Source organism: Hyperolius riggenbachi, chromosome 8, assembly GCF_040937935.1.
Source record: "Hyperolius riggenbachi isolate aHypRig1 chromosome 8, aHypRig1.pri, whole genome shotgun sequence".
In the NCBI taxonomy this organism is placed as follows: Eukaryota; Metazoa; Chordata; class Amphibia; order Anura; family Hyperoliidae; genus Hyperolius; species Hyperolius riggenbachi.
In genome coordinates this window covers 229,953,811-229,978,898 of record NC_090653.1, presented here as the reverse complement: position 1 = coordinate 229,978,898, position 25,088 = coordinate 229,953,811, and the positions used below count along the sequence as shown (strand labels likewise).

The following is a 25,088-nucleotide window of genomic DNA, read 5'->3' as shown; positions in this document are numbered from 1 at the left end:
TGCACTTTATTTCCTTACCTTGGACAATGTCCCTCATCACAGTCTGCAGGACAACCTCTTCATATGTGTTCTCAACCAGGACAAAGCGTGACAACTCCTCAAATATAAGCTCCTGGTACCGGGGCAACTCCTACAGGAACAACATCAAGACAATATATAAGACAAATCTCTGGACAATACTACGCCACACACTGTATAAAAGATATAAAAGCAGCAATGGGATTTAAAGGTAACAATAAGTCATTTAAAAAAAAATAAATTATATAAGAATCAGGGTGCACATAAGATAAAATCAATTGATTACAGATATTTCATAGTTAGATCGAATAGTAATTTCCTGCCACGTTTCTCAGATCAAAGCTGCTTCCTCAGAGGCTCAATAATGGTGGACTCGTCCGCCAAGTGGACCTGTCAAAACCAGTCTTATCAGCTGAACGACTGTTTGTACACACGCCCGATTTGACGTCCAAACGGCCGGTCGTTCAGACGTCCAAACAACTGGTCGTTTGGAAAAATCTGACGTGTGTACGCACCTTTAAGAACATGTCGTGATTGTATTATAATACATAGAAATGCACCCACACAGAAAATTCAATATAAAGCAGTCAAAGCCCCCCGTATAAACACCATGGAACAAGGTTATCGCATATGTTCAGTGCATACAGCGCTGATATTTATCTCCCATATCCCATGCTCACCGATTTGCAGGTGGGTGCCAGCTTCTTCAGAAGGAAAGGGATGACAATCTGCAATAATGCTTCTTGAAAGAACTTCTTCCTGACGCTGCTGCTGTCATAGTCATATTTCTGAAAGATATTGGGTTTTCACGAACATCAGTAAGGATACACAATAATAAAGAACAGTCATTACTCACTCAGTCCCTTATGGCAGCTGTGCCAAACCTACCTAAAGCCTGCGGGCCATTTGTGGCCCGCGAAGCTGACTTTTGTGGCCCGCAGAAGTGTCCTGAGGAGGAGGATTGTGTCATACTATGCGTTCTCCGCAGTAGCGCTGTGATAGTTAGAGAACCTCGTCCATTGGTTGCTGCAGGAACCCCCCTCCAATAGGAATCAGCCTTATTTCTATTGGAGGGAGGTTCCTGCAGCAACCAATGGGCGAGAGTCTATCACAGTGCTACTGCGGAGAATGCGAGTACGCTGTGTAAACGTATGACGCAATCACCGATCCTTCTCCTCAGCACAGATTCTTGCTTCGGCTCTCCTCGCCTAGATGCTTTGCCACTGCTCCGGCCTCTCATCTCAGGGGACAGTGTGACATCACACCCTACCAGCTGGTCAAGCTGAAAAAAACAAAACGAACTTTGCTCACTCTGACCTTCGCCCGCTGCTAGGCTGCAGCAACTAATTGAGACCCTGGCTTCTGCTGAATAGTAGGCCTCAACTACCCACAGCTCACACAGCACTTGTGCTGGGGGGGATCACCCAGAGAGCCTCTGCACATACACCCAGGTACCCCAGAAAATGGGCATCAAATGGTGAGTACAACAATTCTTGGTTTGCTGTGTTCCTTCCTTTTCCAACACCATGTTAACCGTTACAAAATTTAAATATAAATCTTTAACATTTTTCTAGTATGTGTTCCAGCCCGCTAAATCCATCTTGATATGAAGTGCGTCCCTCGGGCAAAAAAAAAGGTTGAGCACCACTGCCTTATGGTAACACGTTACTAAGACTGTCAAATATCATGGCATCAATCCTGCTAACCTTTAGACTGCCAGCAAGTTTTATAAAACTACACGCCAGTGCTGGCTAGGTTTGTATTGTGTTTATGGAATGTCTTGCCCAAATCTACATGTACCAAACTCTCCATTTAGTCAGTAGGGAATGTCACTGAGGTGCAATTAAGTTTAAGAGGATTGAGAATTATACTAATTAATATGAAAACCTAAAATGTAAATGACTAAAGTGAACCCGAGCCAAAACTCTGGTACAAAATCAGATCCTTATTTTAAGAGGGAAGCCTCAGGATCCTATTGAGGCTTCCCTTGTTGCTCTGTGGTTCCAAACCCCCCCCCCCCCAATTGGTGCGCAGCTCCTCTTCCTGGATTAAAGTGCGCACCGCGAGAGCCCTACTGTGCATGAACTGGCTCATGCGGCCATTGTGCGCACTTAATCCAGGCAGAGGAGCTGCACGGCCCTGGTGTGCAGGGGGGCGCTCAGCAACCAGGGCCTGACGACAATTGAGCGAAGCCTCATTAGGGTCCTGAGGCATCCCTCTCTAAATAATAAGTGTCAGATTTTGAGCCCGAGCTTAGGCTCGGGTTCACTTTAAAGCTTACATTTGATCCATTGGTCCGTTTTGAAGCTGCATAGATTTGCAGTAACATATGCAAATTATTCCAAGCTAATGCAGAATTATGCAAATCTCACACCTTTAGATGTCCGTGCAAAAGGTATAAGGGGAAAGAAAAATGCCTATAGACGGCTGCTGCAGGTGGAAGTAGTTTTGCACTAAAACCCCTTTACATGTCTGTGGCGTATGCATGCGGATACGCAAAAATGCCTGTAGACGTTCGCGGCAGTCCCAAGGTTAAAGTAATAATCATTTTTGATTTAAAGGAAAAGATATCCCCATCAGTTCAGCTGTATTCTTTACAGGAAGTTTTACTACCAGGATTTCAGATTTCTTACTATGATTGCATCTCCAGAAACCACTACAACTTTGACAGAGGCTTAGTAACTGCACAATGGCCAGTGGGAGTGTGGGTTTGCTGATTAGTGCAGGTAATTATCACTCCAGAACTAACTGCTCAGCTTCTTTCTTCCTGCTCTGTGCAGGTAGTTATTCATGCAGGAATATGGCCAGCACTGGGGAGGATGTAATTTAGACAGAACATGAAAAAGTACTGATTTCACGGCTGCGTATAAACTCCTTAATTACTTACTGCAAAACGGAGGTTTACAAATGTCCTATATGTGTGCTTTGGGGGAAACTGAGCATTTATCCAACTATTGCACTGAAGAGCATATACGCTGTGGGACGAGCACGCTTAGGCATTTCACTGTCAAAAGGACAGGTGTAGCACTGATAGGTCATAACCATTTTTTTAAACAAAGGTGGAATATCACAATAGGAGCATTTCTAATATTACGGGAGGGGTAGCATAAGGTTTTTACTGGCATTGTAGTATGGACGGTAACAGCTCTCACAACCTCTGGGCCCAGTAGTGAGGGTCAGCAATACAGGAAGTGATTCTTGTGGCAATTAGCAAACACCACTGCATTTATGTAGCAGAAGTGCGGAGGATTAGATTCTCTTCTCAGTTTGTGGCCTTGTTGGGAAGAGTCTGTCGCTTCCCATTGTCATCATGAGTCATGTGACCAGCAGTAACCCGCCAAGGATTACAGCCCAACTAAACCTAAAATGAAACAAGGCAATTTCTCCAAACAATTATGCTGATTAGTGCAAATTATAAGTAACACTATTAGAAGTGAACTATTCAAATTCAAAGCAATTAGGGCTGAATCAGGATGATGCGATGCCGCACCTTCACACAGCATGACGGTAGGCCGATACCTGCACCCCCCCCCCCCCCCCCCCAACTATGTGCAGAAACCACGGCTGTAGCGCGCACACATGCTTCCTTATTCATTACGGCTTGGTAAGTAGCACAGTCACATTACTTCTAAAAAAACCCCCAAAAACAACTCTGAAGTGTGATGCCAGGCGATCCCTTCCTTTTATAGCATGGAACACACACCCATGTGCAGCGTGATGCCAGGCGATCCCTTCCTTTTATAGCATGGAACACACACCCATGTGCAGCGTGATGCCAGGCGATCCCTTCCTTTTATAGCATGGAACACACACCCATGTGCAGCGTGATGCCCGGCGGTCCCTTCCTTTTATAGCATGGTGCGCACACCCATGTGCAGCGTGATGCCAGGCGATCCCTTCCTTTTGTAGCATGGAACACACACCCATGTGCAGCGTGATGCCAGGCGGTCCCTTCCTTTTGTAGCATGGAACACACACCCATTTGCAGCGTGATGCCAGGCGATCCCTTCCTTTTGTAGCATGGAACACACACCCATTTGCAGCGTGATGCCAGGCGATCCCTTCCTTTTACAGCATGGGACACACACCCATGTGCAGCGTGATGCCAGGCGATCCCTTCCTTTTATAGCATGGAACACACACCCATGTGCAGCGTGATGCCAGGCGGTCCCTTCCTTTTACAGCATGGAACACACACCCATGTGCAGCGTGATGCCAGGCGGTCCCTTCTTTTTGTAGCATGGAACACACACCCAATTGTAGCGTGATGCCAGGCGGTCCCTTCCTTTTATAGCATGGTGCGCACACCCATGTGCAGCGTGATGCCCGGCGGTCCCTTCCTTTTGTAGCATGGAACACACACCCATGTGCAGCGTGATGCCCGGCGGTCCCTTCCTTTTGTAGCATGGTGCGCACACCCATGTGCAGCATGATGCCCGGCGGTCCCTTCCTTTTATAGCATGGTGCGCACACCCATGTGCAGCGTGATGTCAGGCGATCCTTTCCTTTTATAGCATGGAACATACACCCATGTGCAGCGTGATGCCAGGCGATCCCTTCCTTTTGTAGCATGGAACACACACCCATGTGCAGCGTGATGCCAGGCGGTCCCTTCCTTTTATAGCATGGAACACACCCATGTGCAGCGTGATGCCAGGCGATCCCTTCCTTTTATAGCATGGAACACACACCCATGTGCAGTGTGATGCCCGGCGATCCCTTCCTTTTATAGCATGGTGCGCACACCCATGTGCAGCGTGATGTCAGGCGATCCTTTCCTTTTATAGCATGGAACATACACCCATGTGCAGCGTGATGCCAGGCGATCCCTTCCTTTTGTAGCATGGAACACACACCCATGTGCAGCGTGATGCCAGGCGGTCCCTTCCTTTTGTAGCATGGAACACACACCCATTTGCAGCGTGATGCCAGGCGGTCCCTTCCTTTTATAGCATGGAACACACACCCATGTGCAGCGTGATGCCAGGCGATCCCTTCCTTTTGTAGCATGGAACACACACCCATTTGTAGCGTGATGCCAGGCGGTCCCTTCCTTTTATAGCATGGAACACACACCCATGTGCAGCGTGATGCCCGGCGGTCCCTTCCTTTTATAGCATGGTGCGCACACCCATGTGCAGCGTGATGCCAGGCGATCCCTTCCTTTTGTAGCATGAAACACACACCCATGTGCAGCGTGATGCCAGGCGGTCCCTTCCTTTTATAGCATGGAACACACCCATGTGCAGCGTGATGCCAGGCGATCCCTTCCTTTTATAGCATGGAACACACACCCATGTGCAGTGTGATGCCCGGCGATCCCTTCCTTTTATAGCATGGAACATACACCCATGTGCAGCGTGATGCCAGGCGATCCCTTCCTTTTATAGCATGGTGCGCACACCCATGTGCAGCGTGATGTCAGGCGATCCTTTCCTTTTATAGCATGGAACATACACCCATGTGCAGCGTGATGCCAGGCGATCCCTTCCTTTTGTAGCATGGAACACACACCCATTTGCAGCGTGATGCCAGGCGGTCCCTTCCTTTTATGGCATTGTGTGCAAACCCATGTGCAGCGTGATGCCAGGCGATCCCTTCCTTTTACAGCATGGAACACACACCCATGTGCAGCGTGATGCCCGGTGGTCCCTTCCTTTTATGGCATTGTGTGCAAACCCATGTGCAGCGTGATGCCAGGCGATCCTTTCCTTTTACAGCATGGAACACACACCCATGTGCAGCGTGATGTCAGGCGATCCTTTCCTTTTATAGCATGGAACATACACCCATGTGCAGCGTGATGCCAGGCGATCCCTTCCTTTTACAGCATGGAACACACACCCATGTGCAGCGTGATGCCAGGCGATCCCTTCCTTTTACAGCATGGAACACACACCCATGTGCAGCGTGATGGCAGGCGGTCCCTTCCTTTTATAGCATGGAACACACCCATGTGCAGCGTGATGCCAGGCGGTCCCCTTCCTTTTATAGCATGGAACATACACCCATGTGCAGCGTGATGCCAGGCGGTCACTTCCGTTTATAGCATGGAACATACACCCATGTGCAGCGTGATGCCAGGCGATCCCTTCCTTTTATAGCATGGAACACACACCCATGTGCAGAGTGATGCCAGGCGGTCCCTTCCTTTTACAGCATGGAACACACACCCATGTGCAGCGTGATGCCAGGTGGTCCCTTCCTTTTATAGCATGGAACACACACCCATGTGCAGCGTGATGCCAGGCAATCCCTTCCTTTTATGGCATTATGCGCACACCCATGTGCAGCGTGATGTCAGGCGATCCCTTCCTTTTACAGCATGGAACACACACCCATGTGCAGCGTGATGCCAGGTGGTCCCTTCCTTTTATAGCATGGAACACACACCCATGTGCAGCGTGATGCCAGGTGGTCCCTTCCTTTAATATCATGGAACATACACCCATGTGCAGCGTGATGCCAGGCGATCCCTTCCTTTTATAGCATGGAACACACACCCATGTGCAGCGTGATGCCAAGCGATCCCTTCCTTTAATATCATGGAACATACACCCATGTGCAACGTGATGCCAGGCGGTCCCTTCCTTTTATAGCATGGAACATACACCCATGTGAAGCGTGATGCCAGGCGATCCCTTCCTTTTATAGCATGGAACACACACCCAAGTGCAACGTGATGCCAGGCGGTCCCTTCCTTTTATAGCATGGAACACACACCCATGTGCAGCGTGATGCCAGGCGGTCCCTTCCTTTTATAGCATGGAACACACCCATGTGCAGCGTGATGCCAGGCGATCCCTTCCTTTTATAGCATGGAACACACACCCATGTGCAGTGTGATGCCCGGCGATCCCTTCCTTTTATAGCATGGAACATACACCCATGTGCAGCGTGATGCCAGGCGATCCCTTCCTTTTATAGCATGGTGCGCACACCCATGTGCAGCGTGATGTCAGGCGATCCTTTCCTTTTATAGCATGGAACATACACCCATGTGCAGCGTGATGCCAGGCGATCCCTTCCTTTTGTAGCATGGAACACACACCCATTTGCAGCGTGATGCCAGGCGGTCCCTTCCTTTTATGGCATTGTGTGCAAACCCATGTGCAGCGTGATGCCAGGCGATCCCTTCCTTTTACAGCATGGAACACACACCCATGTGCAGCGTGATGCCCGGTGGTCCCTTCCTTTTATGGCATTGTGTGCAAACCCATGTGCAGCGTGATGCCAGGCGATCCTTTCCTTTTACAGCATGGAACACACACCCATGTGCAGCGTGATGTCAGGCGATCCTTTCCTTTTATAGCATGGAACATACACCCATGTGCAGCGTGATGCCAGGCGATCCCTTCCTTTTACAGCATGGAACACACACCCATGTGCAGCGTGATGCCAGGCGATCCCTTCCTTTTATGGCATTATGCGCACACCCATGTGCAGCGTGATGTCAGGCGATCCCTTCCTTTTACAGCATGGAACACACACCCATGTGCAGCGTGATGCCAGGTGGTCCCTTCCTTTTATAGCATGGAACACACACCCATGTGCAGCGTGATGCCAGGTGGTCCCTTCCTTTAATATCATGGAACATACACCCATGTGCAGCGTGATGCCAGGCGATCCCTTCCTTTTATAGCATGGAACACACACCCATGTGCAGCGTGATGCCAAGCGATCCCTTCCTTTAATATCATGGAACATACACCCATGTGCAACGTGATGCCAGGCGGTCCCTTCCTTTTATAGCATGGAACATACACCCATGTGAAGCGTGATGCCAGGCGATCCCTTCCTTTTATAGCATGGAACACACACCCAAGTGCAACGTGATGCCAGGCGGTCCCTTCCTTTTATAGCATGGAACACACACCCATGTGCAGCGTGATGCCAGGCGGTCCCTTCCTTTTATAGCATGGAACACACACCCATGTGCAGCGTGATGCCAGGCGGTCCCTTCCTTTTATAGCATGGGACACACACCCATGTGCAGCGTGAAGGGCAGAACATGTGCCAACCATGAATGGACTTGTACAAGGTGACAGTGGTTGAACTAAGCCCATCAGGACTGCATCATCTAATAAGGATTGGTGTATTTTATTGCCTGGTCATTACTTTGTAATCTACACCCCTTGTTACTAATAATATATAGTGATGAATAGCATTGATGTACAAATCGTTTCGCTCACCTTGAGAACACGCTCCAGTATACGCTGAATATCTCTGCACAGGTTCTCTTCTTCAGACTTGCTCACCTCCTGGTGTATCAGCTGTTCAAATGTATATACAGCGTTGTCGGTCAGCTGCAGAGATACAAGATATACTCAGTTCTGAGGAGAGACATGAGCTGACAACTTCACACATCCCACACACCCCATGCTGGTACATCCAGGCACACAGCAGAGTCTACTGCAGGGGAGACAGCGACACTCATTACTCAGATCAGTCTTCAAAAGCAAATAACACTTCTTAAAATGCAGTGTGCACATTCATAAAAGCTAAAGAAACAGAGATCAGCAGCACCACTCTTGAAGAAATAGCTCTTTATTCAAACACTTAATTAAAATCACATGCCCCCTTAAAATGGGCTTAGACGCAGCTACAGCCCGCTGTTTCAAATGCTTCTTTGTCAAGCTAGAAGCTCAAATGAGCTTGCAGATTGACAAAGAAGCATTTGAAACAGCGGGCTGTAGCTGCGTCTAAGCCCATTTTTTTGGGCATGTGACTTAATTACGTGTCTGAATAAAGAGCTATTTCTTCAACAGTGGTGCTGCCGATCTCCGTTTCTTGAATCTGCGACCCTTGGGCATCAGGGTCATATCAGACTTAGCACACTCCTGTCTCCATTGGAGTGCTTGGTCTAACACTGTGCAAATCATTAATAAAAGCTATACATTATAAATTACATCCCCATTTCAAAAGCTCAATCCTATGACTCTTTGTGATTTTATTTTCCTGTAAGTGAAATGTCACAGAGTCTCCACAATGGGGAGGCAGACAGCAGTCATACACCTTACAGATTACTGAAAACTAACAATAGGTGTGGATATAACTGGGTATTACATAAGAAGTTCTGTGCAACAAAGACGTCCAAAACAGTCTCAAACTTATAAATCATTCTTATGTTCCAGTAAACTAGAAGCTGCACAGTAAATTGCAAACATCCACTAGGAGGCGCTATTGACTCAGTCTTCTACAAAGGCAGCACAAGGGCGTATAGAAGCTGAGTCCTTGAGTTTTCATGTTGCTTCCTGTGGGAACTGAAAGTTTACCACAGACATATGCATTGCTGCTCACCTCTCTCATGAGGATCTGTGCCCTCTGCTTGAAGACAGATGGACTTCCCACATCAAACCTCTGCTGTAGGCCTTCCAGATTCAGATGATCCATCTTCTCATAACACTGCTGCATTTTCACTGGGTGGTAGCCCAGCTGTGAGATCTTCTCCATGTGCTGGGGAAGCAGAGTATTGTATTATACTTCTATACCTCTGACATCTTCCCTAACACTACAGCATCATGTCACCAATGTAATGCCTAACACAGTCTAGTCTAAGCTCTACTTTAAGGTGCGTATACACACACAATATTACTGTTGCCTGCAAGGATCAGGAACTAAACTCACACACACACACACACACACACACACACACTCACACACTCACACACTCACACACTCACACACTCACACACTCACACACTCACACACTCACACACTCACACACTCACACACTCACACACTCACACACTCACACACTCACACACTCACACACTCTGTTGCCCGCAAGGATCAGGAACTAAACTCACACACACTCACACACTCACACACACACTCTCACACACACACACTCACACACACTCACACACACTCACACACACTCACACACACTCACACACACACACTCACACACACTCACACACACTCACACACACTCACACACACTCACACACACTCACACACACTCACACACACTCACACACACTCACACACACTCACACACACTCACACACACTCACACACACTCACACACACTCACACACACTCACACACACTCACACACACTCACACACACTCACACACTCTGTTGCCCGCAAGGATCAGGAACTGATGCCTCGTAAAAGTTTGGGTCAGATGCTGCACAGATGCATCGCTAGGCTACAGGCTAATGATGTGCTCTGTTGCTATGGAGAGAAGAGGAGGGCTGACACCACAGCGCAGGATGGAGTGACATGCAGCAGGCAGGGGTGTAACTACAGGGGACCCAGAGATGTGGAGGGCCTCAACTACTAACCATTCCTCCCTCCTTTACTGCAGATCAGGTGTTTTTGTGTCTATACAGGTTATAGGTATGAAGATCCTGATGGCCCCACCTGTTTTATGACCCTTTTGAGATGGGTCACCAAAGGAAGAATTGTGAACATTAATGGGGTCCTATCAAAGTTTTGCTGTGGGGCCCCCATGATTTGTAGTTGCGCCCCTAACAGTAAGCAAGACGATTGGAAGAACAATAGGACGATAGGTGATCCTCCATTCCCGGATCTCTTGCCTAAGTGAGGGGGGTACCCTACACCAGGTAATCATTGACATAGCTGGTCAGCTGAATATACATTGCTCTATTGAATGTCAACACAAAAATGTATTTGAAGTAGAGCCGGTAAGTTAGCTACAGTGTATAGGACTATGCAGAAGACCATCTGGAAATAAGCATATGACAGCATTAAACCCCAGGAATATCAGTATGCGTTCCCCCATCATTATCCCCATGACACGCACCTCTCCCAGCTTGTCTCGCCCTCCCTCGTTCACCAGGTTCTTGTTCATGTCGGTGACCTCTGTGAAGATCAGCTCTCGCACCTCGGAGAAGCCCTGGCTGGTCGGCACCATCAGAGCATCCAGGATGGATGGGATGTGAGCCTGGACGTGGTTCCTGACGCACAACTCCGCCTTTGGCAAAACCGCAGCTGAAAGATGAAGAGCATCACATTCTTATCAATGCATCATAAACAAGAGTCTCCGATACAATAAACCTAATCCACAGGAAATTTCAGGAAAACTTAACACAAAAAGGTTTAGTGATGAGCAAAACATCTAACTGTAAGGTACACTTGTACAGAGGCACCAATCAGAGCAAAATGCACTAAAACAGTTTAAGAAAGGGAGGTAGTGGTGATCTTACCTCCCCAAAGACTACTTGATTTTGTTGAATTTCAGACAATAATAGGCTTTGACTATTCCACAGGTACGACCCGTTTCAGACAAACGCGAGTCTTCTTTGGGGAGGCAAGTCCACCACTACCTCCCTTTTTACACTGTTTTTGTGCATTTTACTCTATGATTTGGCACCCCCTGTACAAGGGTTTCTTACTAGTTTTGTTGTCCCATTCTTCCCATCTACAGGAAGCGACAATCTCCCTGCCCGTCAATCAGTGGTAGCCTTAAAGTGGATCAGAGATGAACTTTTACTCATTGCATAATTGTGTTCCTTTCCTATTGTTAGGATAGGGCATTCCTCAAGCCAAATACTTTTTTGTTTTTGTTTTAATACTCTTATTCCCTATAAACTAAACAAGCCTCGCCCACAGGTTTTCAGAGAGCCAAGACATTTTCTGACAGTAGCAAGGGCTCACGGGAGCTCAGTCTGGCCAGGAGGAGGGGGAGGTATTACTAGCCAGAGATTTCAGAGGCAGAGGAGGGAGGAGGAGGGGGGATTAGGTTTTTTTGTTTTGTTTTTACAGGCTGAGTGCTGAAGATGCAGATAAGCTTGCCTGTTTGTATTGTTTACAAACATGGCTGCTATCATTGTATCACAGGAAGAAATAAGCATATTCTATTGAAGCTTTTTGCAGCTACATTTGCTGTGTAAACTATCTAAACTTTAGATAAGGTATATAGACAAGTTACTTGTTATAGTTAGTTTTTCATCTCAGCTCAGCTTTAAAGCGGATCCGAGATGAAAAACTAACTAACAAGTAACTTGTCTATATACCTTATCTAAAGTTGAGATAGTTTACACAGCAAATCTGGCTGCATACAGCTTCAACAGGTTAAGAGGATTTATTCCTGTGATACAATGAGAGCGGTAATGTTCTGTTTGTCATCATTACACAGGTAATCTGTAACTGCATCTCCACCCCTCAGCCTGTGAAAAATTCACTCCTCCCCCTTCCGCCTCTGAAATCTCTGGCTAGTAACCTTTATACTAGTTGACCTGTCTCTTCATGCTGCCCCCAGTCAGTGCGCGCACGCACCCGCCCACTTGCTGCGCGTGCACCCGTCTGCCCAGCTCCCTGGCCCATCCTCCTGTCCCAACGGCTGTCTGTACTGCACACATGCGCAGTACAAAAAACCCACGGACACACAGCCAGGGACAGGAAGGATGACACAGGGACAGTTAGGTTTTACTGTATAGGATTTTAGGGATTTGAACGCTAAACTGACTGCCACGAGTGAAAGCGCTTCACATCATGACTGATTCATCTGCCTTCCCTACTAACTGAAGCCTGGCACACATCCATTTTTGATCACCAGCTATTTTTTTCGCCTCCATGTAGTGTGAGGGCCAACAGATTTTGAATACTATTAAAAGAATGTATAGGTAAGCTCTTCTACTACAAGGAAGTGGTAAATTTGGTCAATCAAAAATTGGATGTGTGTACTCAATCTAAGGCTGAAGAACAGGTAAACTTTCTTTACAGAGAAAATACACCCATAATTAAAATTACTAAATGGTGATGTGAAGAACACTAGATGTGATGTGAAGATCTTTAGAACTACATTTGTCTAGGGATAGATTAGGCAGCAAGTGAGCAGTCAGATCTTGAAGTGTTGGAGACAGGAAGTAAGGTCAGACATAAGGATATGGGCAACTGACAAGGGCCTGATTGTGATGGTTAAATGACCAGGCCAAAACATCTTCAAAATGTCAGGTCTAGACTAGAGGTTTTAAAGACACTGAAGCGGAAAAAAAATTATGATATAATGATTTGTATGTGTAGTACAGCTAAGAAATAAAACATTAGGAGCAGAGACATAAGTCTAATATTGATTCCAGTATAGGTAGAGTGAGGAAACTCCAGTTATCTATGCAAAAGAGCCATTGAGCTCCAGCTTTTAGTCGCAGAGAGCTCTGTCTTCTGAAGCTTATTATCTCAAGTGTCTGGCACCGTATTGTTTTTTTTTTCCTGTACAGGACAGTTCAAAAGTTCACTAGCCTGCTCTGTAAAATCATTTAGAATGCTGAGTAGTGTATAACTGCAAATATTAGAGAATGATGCAATGTTATAAAAAAAACAAAACAAAACCTGAAAATAAAAATATGAGAATATTTTCTTTGCCACTAATATTTTAGTAATTATGTGTGCTATACAACCAATTCATTTTATCAATTTTTTTCGCTTCAGTGTCTTAATAAACATTGTAAAAAAAGGTTCACAAGCACTGTAAAGTGATCTGCTGCAAGTTGTGTGAATCACAAATCCCTGTCACATCAAACATTATTAGTACTATTATTTTAGTAGTTATATAGCGCCAAATTCTTCCGCAGCGCTGTACAGAGTATATCGTCTTGTCACTTAACTGTCCCTCAGAGGGGCTCCCAATCTAATCCCTTCCATAGTCATGTGTCTGTATCGTAGTCTCGGGGCAATTTTAATGGGAAGCCAATTAATTTATCTGTATTGGCTCTGGAGTGTGAGGAGACCAGAGTGCCTGGAGGAAACCCACACAGACACGGGGAGAACATACAAACTCCGTGCAGATAGTGTGGCCACAAAGATCCCCCCCTTTCCTCCACACACACAATGCTCCAAACTCTCAATGTCCAAAGTGGAAACTGAAGATCCTGAAGTCCATGAACTTAGAATTTAACAAGACAATCTATTAGTGTTTTCAATTACAAGGCATTAGTCCGTGGTCAGTGCATTGAGCATAGACTCCACAGCCACTTCAATTAGCGCCAGATGACAGCAACTATAACAGCAAGTAGCCCATACTGAAAGCAGAGCAGCAACAGATATCATCAATCCAGTATAAACAGCTCCAGGATACAGTTAAAGAGGAACCATAATGACATCATATAGAAGAATGCAGTGAAGTCAGGAGAATACCCACTTTACATGAAATATTCTGGTTTCAGCATCAGAAACACTTCCTATAACCCAGTACACACTTTAATTCATAATTGGCCAGTCACTGACCAATTTTTTTTTTAATAAATATTTTGTTTTGCTTTTGTAACATTAAATATACAAGAATCGACTGTTGGGTCATCCTCGCCAACATGGGTGATGACCAGGGCAGCGGAGTTGGTACAAAAATCATCCCAACTCTGACAACTCAGTTTATGAAACCATCGACTGACTCCAACTCCAGGTACCCAAAATGGTTCAGACTCCCAACTCCTTAGTCTAATACTTGCCAGGGCTGTGGCTTTGGTACAAAAATCATCCGACTCCTAACTCTGACTCCTCAGTTTATGAAATCACCAACTCCGACTCAGACTCTGGGTACCCGAAATTGCTTCAACTCCGACTCAACAGCACTGGTGATGATGCCAAAATAACAAGGGAATACAATGCATACAAAAGCATGTCTCAAGAACCCCCGATGCATCAGGCCAATTCAATTCTGCCAAGCAACAGGGAGAATTTTCATTGGTCCAACATGAACCAATGAGAATTCTCCCTGTTGCTGAGGATTCCCATTGGTCTTTTGAAAGCCAATGGAAATCCCCATGCCAATACCAGCCATCGGGCTGTGTAGGAGGGACAGAGAGGTAATGATGGACGGCAGGACATGTGAGTATTATATCACAGCAGTGATTGAAATGGGCGACGCAGATGCGGCAACAAGCCTAGTGAGAATGGACAGTGTCCGTACTCATAGGCTTTCACTGGATACATTTTCCCGTCCAGTCTGGGAAAATGTGCCAAGTTGGGTCTCTGCGTTCCGTCTAGCGTTTCGCAGCAAGCAACTTTTTTTGTGTTACAGAGGAAATAGTCGGGTGTTCATAAATGCCAGACTAAATAAGTGTTTTTTTCAGTTTGGACTTATATACTTCCAGGGATGGAGATGTCCTGATTGTTTGTGTCAGGGAGTTCCAAAGTGTAGGGGCAGCATGGCACCAGGCTCTGGCTCCAAGGGTTATGAGATGGATTCTGGGGGTGACAAAGTTATTAGATCCTTTTGATCTAATATTATGGGAGGTGTGATGCAGTGCAACAAATTATTCGTGTATCCAGGGCCCAGATTGTGCAAGGATTTGAATGTCAATAAGCCAATCCTAATCAGAACTCTCCATTGGTAGCCAGAGTCAGAGTGCCTATGTTGCCAGAGTGCCTATATTGCCCCTGGTCCACTGCTTAAAGCACCAACAAGGAGCATCAGAAGGGGAACAATGGAAGAAGGGTAGCCTGGTGAGGCAACTCATGTTTTCCCATGGAGTATGTGGATGGCTGGGTGTGTACACATCGTGGGGTGTTCTGGAAATACAACTCAGATTTATGGAAGCCTCACCCTACAACTTACAGGATCTTCTGAAAATGTCCCTGTATCAGGCAGGTGGTGTAAGTGTTGTGGCTGATCAGCATAGAATATTACTGGCATATGTGTTTTATTACTTTATCATATTTGTTTGGAACAAGTGATATTTACACTTATTGTCACCATCTGCTGTTTTGGCTGGTAATGTTTAGTGAGTAGAAGAGGTCACTTTACTGCTGCAGTAACCCAGTCTCTAACTGTGGCTGGATGGTGCACTGCTTAAGGGCCCTGCCTTTGACACAGGAGACCTGGGTTTGAATCTCGGCTCTTCCTGGTCAATAAGCCAGCACCTTTTCAGTGAGGAGTCCTTGGCCTAGTCTCCCTAACACTGCTACTGCCTGTAGAGCGCACCCTAGTGGCTGCAGATCAAGCACTTTGAGTCCTTCAGGAGAAAAGGGCATTAATAATATAATTTGTCTTGACTAACATTGTAAATGCTAAGTCTCTTGGCTGTAATGATGCCCTATAATGTTATGGAGCCATCTAAAGAAAGACAACAAAATGGAAACTACAATCACTGTACAGTGTCTTTTACTTTTACTATTCAAGCATTACTGATGGAGCGATTTAAAAAAAAATGAACCCTGTTCAATAATTCACATTGGAAGCCTGCCTCTATATAAGCAAGAGGTAAAAACTTCTTCACACCTTCTTCCTTTTACTGATGGCTAACATGGTACCATACTCTACTGGCACTATTATGATGAAAGGTACCTCTATATGCTTCTCTAGCTAAGCTCCCCCCAACCCAAAGAACTGCACTTCTGTTTGAGGTCTCCATATTGAGGAACTCAGAATCCAGAGCAGATTGCGGGGGGATAAATAGCTTGAGGAACACTTCCCTTCCAGTGACTTTCAGGAGGGCAGGAGAGGCTCTGGACCAGCTTATGAACACAGAAGGGTGGGTGACAAGTCCCTCTTGTAGGATGGCAGTTCTGGGATCATCATCCATGACTGCAGGTTGGGGAAGACACAGGGACCACCAACAGAAAATGCAGCACTTCCATCATTCCAATGAGATCTCCTATGGTGGAGCGTACAATAAAGTTTTTTTTACTTGAATCAGATGATTCAAGACATCAATTGGGAGGCAAGGCCACCACTACCTCCTATTTTTAAACTTTTCATTTATTGTATATTTTCCTTCTTGGCGCCTCTGTTTTACCATTATCCTATGGTGAGCAAGCCCAGTAATGCAAACTATCTGAATCAATGATTAGGGTTTACCCTTATAAAGTGCTATTCACAACTAGCAACAATGTGTGTTATTGTAAATTACTAGAATTGTGCAGGCTTACTTATACATCATTTGGACATCTACCTGCATCTCTGGAGTCAGCCTTGCGTGGCCCGAGTTTCTGCTCTGTGAATTGACATTATGCACATGAGCCATCTAATAGCTTCTAAGTGTGCAGAACAGAAACAAATGACAGAGCCCTACATCCCAGAGGAATGTAGATATAATTGTGGGGCAGTGACAGGTTATACTGTTAGGCACACTCGGGAGCTGGGAGTCACCAGCATGAGGTGAGACAGCTGACAGGACAGCAGTTTTTTGTGGGGCAGTGACATGTTATACTGTTAGGCACACTCGGGAGCTGGAAGTCACAAGCATGAGGTGAGGCAGCTGACAGGACAGCAGTTCTCCATGGGGCAGTGACATGTTATACTGTCAGGCATACTCAGGAGCTGGGAGTCACCAGCATGAGGTGAGGCAGCTGAGAGGACAGCAGTTTTCTGTGAGGCAGTGACATGTTATACTGTTAGGCACACTCAGGAGCTGGGAGTCACCAGCATGAGGTGAGGCAGCTGACAGGACAGCAGTTCTCCATGGGGCAGTGACATGTTATACTGTCAGGCATACTCAGGAGCTGGGAGTCACCAGCATGAGGTGAGGCAGCTGAGAGGACAGCAGTTTTCTGTGAGGCAGTGACATGTTATACTGTTAGGCACACTCAGGAGCTGGGAGTCACCAGCATGAGGTGAGGCAGCTGACAGGACAGCAGTTCTCCATGGGGCAGTGACATGTTATACTGTCAGGCATACTCAGGAGCTGGGAGTCACCAGCATGAGGTGAGGCAGCTGAGAGGACAGCAGTTTTCTGTGAGGCAGTGACATGTTATACTGTTAGGCACACTCAGGAGCTGGGAGTCACCAGCATGAGGTGAGGCAGCTGACAGGACAGCAGTTCTCCATGGGGCAGTGACATGTTATACTGTCAGGCATACTCAGGAGCTGGGAGTCACCAGCATGAGGTGAGGCAGCTGAGAGGACAGCAGTTTTCTGTGAGGCAGTGACATGTTATACTGTTAGGCACACTCAGGAGCTGGGAGTCACCAGCATGAGGTGAGGCAGCTGACAGGACAGCAGTTTTCTGTGGGGCAGTGACATGTTATACTGTTAGGCACACTCAGGAGCTGGGAGTCACCAGCATGAGTAGAGGTGGGCGACAGGACAGAAGCTTCCGGAAAGACCATAGAAATGAGCAGCAACTATTATAATTCCTCCCCAAAAATACTAAATAAGGGTAAAAAAAAATATAATTTCAAAACCACACCTGCAGAATTATAATGACTTAGGAATACTCAGCAGATAAGTGAATCTATCCTAATACTATGGCCCTGCTTCAGGGCTGGTACAAATGAGCCAAAACACAAGCAACCTTTCAGAAAATTAGTCCAACCATATTCCAATCAGTTGGGAGAACCAAAACAATATATACTGTACAGTATATACAGTAAAATTGGTCATGTTTACATGTAAATGGGGTGACATATGGTGGGACTGCTCAAGATTTAGACTTAGGAAAGGCAAAGGGGGTCCTACTGCCCTCCAATGCATACTGGCTCACCTCAACATTTGTTCATGTTCAGCAAGTTCATCAAGGATAGAGCCCACAAGTGCACAAAGGATACAAATAAGAGAAGTCTGGCTGCTTCTTACCTCTAATCTTGCTGGAGACATGCTCCTTGCAGGCAATAATCTGGTCCATGTCCGTTCGGATCTGACTCTCCATCTCTGCTCTCCTTTCGCTGCAGCGCCTCTCAAGACCGTCATAGAAAATGCGACACTGTTCATGCACCATTCTGTATATAGTATCTGAAATCTGAACACAGAGGCCACATCTTAACATGCCGCTACACAGAAAGCATGACATGCTGAAGGTCATCCTCCACAATGTACAGATGGGAGCTTTGAAAGGACAGCTAGTAAATACAATCATAAAACATTTTCTCTAACAAGTATATTTTTAATCATGTGAAAAGTCAAATTATCTGCAACTTTTCTGAGTGTGATAGACAGCTCAGACAATATGCCCCCCCCCCCCCCCCCCCTGTATCTAGCTCTGTTTCCTGCAGAGTGATCAGACCCCTGCCCTGTGCTGAGATAAGATAACAGCTGCATTCTAAACAACTGCAAAGACATTACAGACAATGCAGCATTTGCAAAAAAGAAAAAAAGTGACTTGACAAATTCTACGTTGTACTGCCAAATCTGTTATTAGGTGGATACACAATGGTTCCTTTTATTTGGAGTCTGGAGTGCCGTTTTAATCATCTTTGAGTCATAGAAGACAGAATGCCATTTAAACCACCTGCCCCCCCCCCCCCCCCCCCCCCCTACCACCACCACTAGCACTAGATCAGCATGTACTGTACATGGGGCACAGAACATACACCAGTCTCATAAGAACTAGGTGCACTTCAGCATCAAGTGCCTAAAAGCAACGTTTTCCTATATCCTTTCTGCCTAAGTGCCCATTTGTGCAGTCAAAGTAAGGGTTTAGGTTTACTTTTACTTTTGTGCGCCTTTATGATATCTTTAGCAATGCGTAATTTCACTGTTTGAGTTTAATGCATTGCCTGCTATTGTTAGCTACTAGATTCCACTAATATGCCAGCTGTTTCCTTCCATTGACTTTCGCACAGGAAGTCTGCTGCACACAGAAAGCTAAAACAAAGGGCATATCAAATGTCCACATGTCAGGTTCCTGAGAGGTTTAAATAAATATTTGTGAATATGGCTAATAGCCTTTCCCTACATCTTGGCGTTAGCATGGCTATTCAGTCTGTTGGTTCGGCTGGTCATCACCGCGTCCAACCCGGAGTTACAATTGTCCACTGTGACCCTCTCAGTGGATAGTCCTACTCGTCACTTACCAGCAGCCAGACCCTCTGTCGCTCCTGAGGCTTTCCTCGAAGTTTTGGGCCGATGATGTTCTTCAGATCAGAGACCAGGGAGTCCATCACCAGATTGCTGAGAACCTGTGTAATGTATCCAGTATCAGTTTAGTACATGCCTAGTTCCAAAGCAGACATACCCATCATTGCACATGTTCAACAAGTCAGTCCACATAGTCCTAGTTCAGCCTTCTATTTGTAAAGCATATGATAGTACATTTGCATTATCAATACATACATTGCCCTGCATTGCTCAACTGCTTTTTACAATACACCTGACTGGCTTGGCCCTCTAGTTTTACTTCCTGATAACTGTACAAACGCACTGCAGATACATCTGTACAAACTCCTCCCCATCTCATATTCCCACTGGTAATGCTTATATACATGGAGTAGGACCACAGATGTGATGCTAGCCGAGAAGCTAACAATTTGTCTTTTGCTATACAGGATACACTATCCTACACTATCTATAGGTGATGTTGGGGACCTCCCTTTCACACAGATTCTCACCCGAGGCGGCTCTTAAAGGATACCCTAGTAGAAAATAAAATGTACTTACCTGGGGCTCCTTCCAGCCCCTATAGTCTTGTAGGTGCCCTCGCTGCCCTCCCAGTCCTCTTTCTTGATCCACTGTGTTGCATGGTACAGTGTGTGACTTAGTGAAGTCGCCCACTACTGTGCAGGAAGGATCACATGCTTTATTACTCCACGCGATGCATCTTGCATGCAAGTTTAATACAAGTCCCTTTCCCCAGCCAAGCACCCTTCCAACATTTGGGGAGATTTCTTCCAACATTAGGCGTCTCCCTGGGAAAAGTTTAGAAATCTCGCCTACAGGAATACAGAAAGCAATAAAAGTCTATGCAGGTTTTTTCACCTCCCCAACTATCACAAAAAAATCTGCTGTGCCTTCTATATTAAACATTTCGTAGCCAGAACATTGCTAGCCATATACCTGAACTTGATTGCCACACAGCATATCCCATGTTCCATACTGGTCTCGTGCTTGTCTATAAAGCCTCACAGAGTCTGTAAATGCGGCAGATTCCACTCGAGCATCTTCTGGATACCTGAAAGGAGAAGCCATTACAGATGAGTTCCTCTGCTGCTCCGAATGCCTTTCTACAGGCCTCAGACAAAATTAAGGAGGAACTTAAAGATAACCTAAAGTAAAAAAAAAAAAAAAATGAGATGAACTCACCTGGGGCTTCCCTCAGCTCCTTGCAGACGATCGGTGCCCTCGCAGTTCCGCTCCGATGCCTCTGCACCCGCCGGCGAACACTTCCGGTTTGGCCGTCACCGGCCGACAGGCATGGGAACGCAAGTGATTGTTCGCGTTCCCAGCCTGTATATCGCCCCTTATGCTGCTATTGCGGCCAGGAGTTGGCAGCCTTCCAGATACAGGGCGACAAATCCCAAATCCGACAGGGGAAAGATAAGTTGATGTATTACAGAGACGGTGATAGTAGAAAGTGCTGCAGTAAGCCAGAGCACATTAGAATAGGTTTAGGAACTTGTAGGATGGTAGAAAACAGGATAATTTTTTGTTACAGAGACTCTTTAAGCAGAAAAAAGGGGGGGGGGGGGGATAAATCAATACATTGCAAACCGAGAATTTAAAAAATAGAAGAGATCAAGAAATGATTGATATTCGCCCTGTAATTCGTTCATGTTGTTTGATCCACAATCAGCCTGCACCTCATCATTGTTACTACTGGCAGACATAAAAAAACCAAAAAAACCAAAAACAGACAGCACTAACTGCCATTATCTATAACGACACCCCCTAACAATAAAATAAAAGTTTTTTTTTATAGATATACATAAGCACAGCGGGAGATATTAGTTGCTTGGCAGTTGGAAACAGCTGTTATTTTCCACAATGCAATAAGGCTCACAGACAGGAAACTGTCAGGCCCTAGGTCCTTACATCACATTGTGGGAGGGGTTTAACCACAAATTTAGCCATACAGACCCTGCTAATGATCTATTTGAGAAAAGGTAAAGATTTATGATGGGAAAAGGGGTATTGGCAACTGATTAGGATGAAGTTCAATCCTTGGTTACAGTTCCTCTAAGTAGGAAAACCTGCAACTGTGCAATAATTTGCCATTGGTGCCCTTTGTGCACTCAGCTGCAACACTCTCCATGGGTCTGGGGGAGCACATTTTAAATGGGGAGTTGTGGTAAGTCTCGATTCCGAAATCTACTGTTGCTACAGCCATACTACAGACCGCCCTCTTTTGAGAGAGATCTTTCTAGCTGGCGTGATCGTTAAAGGGAACCTCCGGACTAAAAATCTACTCAGCAGAACTGAAAAGGCTTGGTGTTTCTTTAACAGTTTCACAGCATCAGAACTTTGTTTTTCTTAACAAAGCATCATTTTTAGCTGTATTTTTACCTAAGCTCCCACACATCAAAGAAAAAAAGCCCGGGCTTTTTTTACCCGATGCTGTGCAGAGCGTGATGGGATTTCCTATGTTGTTCACTTTGCCTAGCAACTGGGAGAGGTGCTCAGCACACAGGACAGTTGGAACTGTGTCTTATGCTCCCTGTCACCTCTTTTCAACCAAAAAGATGGCTGCCCTCATGAAATCAAACATTTGCCTGTTCTTTTAAAACAGGGTGGGTAAGAGATTATTTTACCTATCTATTTTAATTAACATAACTAATGTAACTTAATGACAGTATGTTTGTTTAGGCTGGAGCTCCTCTTTAAGCCACATGGAGGCATCAATCTCTAGCAGGGATTAGATCATAATGATTAAATCTGCTGAACAGCACCTGTCCATCTCTCCAGCAGAGGGCTCACTGCGTCCCAGAACTTACAACGCCTGAGATCAGTCCCATTCGGAGGGTGGATGAAAAGGAAACAAATTGCGAAAGTCTGAGACTTGTAGGTTTAACCACCCTGGCGTTCAGTTTCCCCAGGATTTCCGTGCAAAAAGTGTTTCAATTAATTTCCAATAATTTGCAACCATTTTTTTTTGCAACCAATTTTTTTTTAATATCAAATTTAATACAGATTATTGTATTGAATTCAATTTAAAAAAAAAAGTGTTTTCTGCAAGATGTTGATGACGCTGTGTGACCCTGGTGTCATCAACGCCGATCAACGGGGGACATGTGATCGCTGAGGAAGAAGCAAAATCCGCCAAGGGACATGGAAGAAGACACTGGGGAAGCTATCAGAGGTACGCGACGAGGGATCAGCATGCCAATGGTGAGTATAAGACCCAGATGTATAGGTAGAAGATGTGCAGCCAGGTATAGTTAGCCAGATGTGCAGCCAGGTATAGTTAGCCAAGTATAGTTAGCCAGGTATATAGTGAGCCAGGTGTTTAGCCAGGTATATGGCGAGCCAGATGTTTAGCCAGGTATATAGTGAGCCAGATGTTTAGCCAGGTATACAGCGAGCCAGATGTTTAGCCAGGTATATAGTGAGCCAGATGTTTAGCCAGGTATATAGTGAGCCAGGTGTTTAGCCAGATTTATAGGTAGCCAGATGTCCCGCTCCCGATCCTCCCCCCCCCAGCACGCTGTGGGTAGCGATCTGTGCTACCCACAGCGTGCAGAACAAGCATCCAGCCACCCTAGGGAATCCCTGGGCAGCCAGCGGGGCAGAGAATGTGCGGGGGATCCCCCTTGTATGTGGAGGCTGTGCTGGCGGGGGATCCCCCTCTGTGCGGGCGGGGGGAACCCCTTTATATGGTGGCTATTGCGGGCGGGGGATCCCCCTCTGTGCGGGTGGGGGGATGCCGCTTCTATTGTGGCTTTTGCGGGCAGGGGGATCCCCCTCTGTGCAGGTGGGGGGATCCCCCTTCTATTGTGGCTGTTGCAGGCGGCCTATCCCCCTCCTCCCCCTCCCTCCCGATGTCCCCCCCTCCCGATCTCCTCCCCCCGCCCCCCCTCTAAGCCCATTGAGTAAATAGATTTACTCACCGAGGGCTTTCTCCAGCGACGGCAGCAGCACTTCCTCCTCCATCTCCGAAGTCTCGTTCTCTGTACAGTTACATTACGAGACTTGGTGACGTCACCAAGCCTCATAATGTAACTGTACAGAGACCGGGACTTCGGAGATGGAGGAGGAAGTGCTGCTGCCGTCGCTGGAGAAAGCCCTCGGTGAGTAAATCTATTTACTCAATGGGCTTAGAGGGGGGGGGGGGGGAGGAGATCGGGAGGGGGGACATCGGGAGGGAGGGGGAGGAGGGGGATAGGCCGCCCGCAACAGCCACAATAGAACGGGGATCCCCCCACCCGCACAGAGGGGGATCCCCTGCCCGCAACAGCCACCATATAAAGGGGTTCCCCCCGCCCGCACAGAGGGGGATCCCCCGCCAGCACAGCCTCCACATACAAGGGGGATCCCCCGCACATTCTCTGCCCCGCTGGCTGCCCAGGGATTCCCTAGGGTGGCTGGATGCTTGTTCTGCACACTGTGGGTAGCACAGATCGCTACCCACAGCAAGCAGTCAGGCATCCAGCCATAATGGGGAATCCCTCTGATAAGAAAAAAATGCAGCCGGTGGGGCAGAGAAACAGGAAATCTCCCTGTCGGCATGGACGAGCTCAGCTCGTCATTAACGTTTTTTGCAAGTTTTTGCTGGACGAACTCAGCTCGTCCATACCGCCAGGGAGGTTAAAAAAAAACATCCTGCCATCCTTCCAATAGAACTGATCTCCTATTATTGTTTTAAGGCGTGATTAGTGTGTGTGTGGCTTGATGTGTTTTTAATATTAAGTTTATGTATTGTTTTATAACACTTCCAGGGTGTGGCTCTAATCAAATGTGGATAGCAAGAAAGAAAAAAAGTATTATGACCTTCTTATTAGGGAAGTTAAACCTCCTCTGTCTGTTGCTAAATACCAGGTTTTAAATGCTGTTCCACTTTCATGAAAATTCAGTTTTCTACACAAATGAAAAGAATGACTTGATAGACAGAGGAATAGCGTAATCAGGCAGCAAAGGGGGGGGGGGGGGGGGGGGGGTGAAAGAGAACAGAAGGCTCTATGAATTGGTAGAAAATGTATTTTGTTCCTGTCCTCTTTTTGAAAAAAGGCAATTTCTTAAGGTGCCCATATATCTAGTGATCTCTGATAGAAGAGAGCTCCGATGGCTGTCCACACACCTCAGACTGATTCCCAATAGATTTAGGCATGAAATCTGTCAGGAATCAACCTTGGGACACTCCCAATTCTGCCACAATACCCCCCCCCCCTCCCCCCGTGACCTTTCATTGTAAATCCCACCTGTCCAGCTGCTGAGACACCCTGCCTCCGTTGCATGGAGCGCGTATACCACGTGCATGTGCGACATCACAAATACACCTGGTGCCACACGGG

The 25,088-nt window shown here is 46.4% G+C and overlaps 1 protein-coding gene across 1 annotated transcript in view; it reads right to left on the bottom strand.

Moving 5' to 3' along the window:
• NIBAN2 (niban apoptosis regulator 2) overlaps window positions 1-25,088 on the bottom strand; it is a 127,831-nt gene that overhangs the window by 4,248 nt on the left and 98,495 nt on the right. The window contains exons 7-14 of the mRNA XM_068248284.1: window positions 20,701-20,815; window positions 19,722-19,826; window positions 18,505-18,667; window positions 10,795-10,982; window positions 9,319-9,474; window positions 8,211-8,324; window positions 699-806; window positions 19-130 (exon numbers count right to left, since the gene is read on the bottom strand). Coding sequence (XP_068104385.1) covers window positions 19-130; window positions 699-806; window positions 8,211-8,324; window positions 9,319-9,474; window positions 10,795-10,982; window positions 18,505-18,667; window positions 19,722-19,826; window positions 20,701-20,815 — 1,061 coding nt within the window. The remainder of the gene's footprint in view (window positions 1-18; window positions 131-698; window positions 807-8,210; window positions 8,325-9,318; window positions 9,475-10,794; window positions 10,983-18,504; window positions 18,668-19,721; window positions 19,827-20,700; window positions 20,816-25,088) is intronic.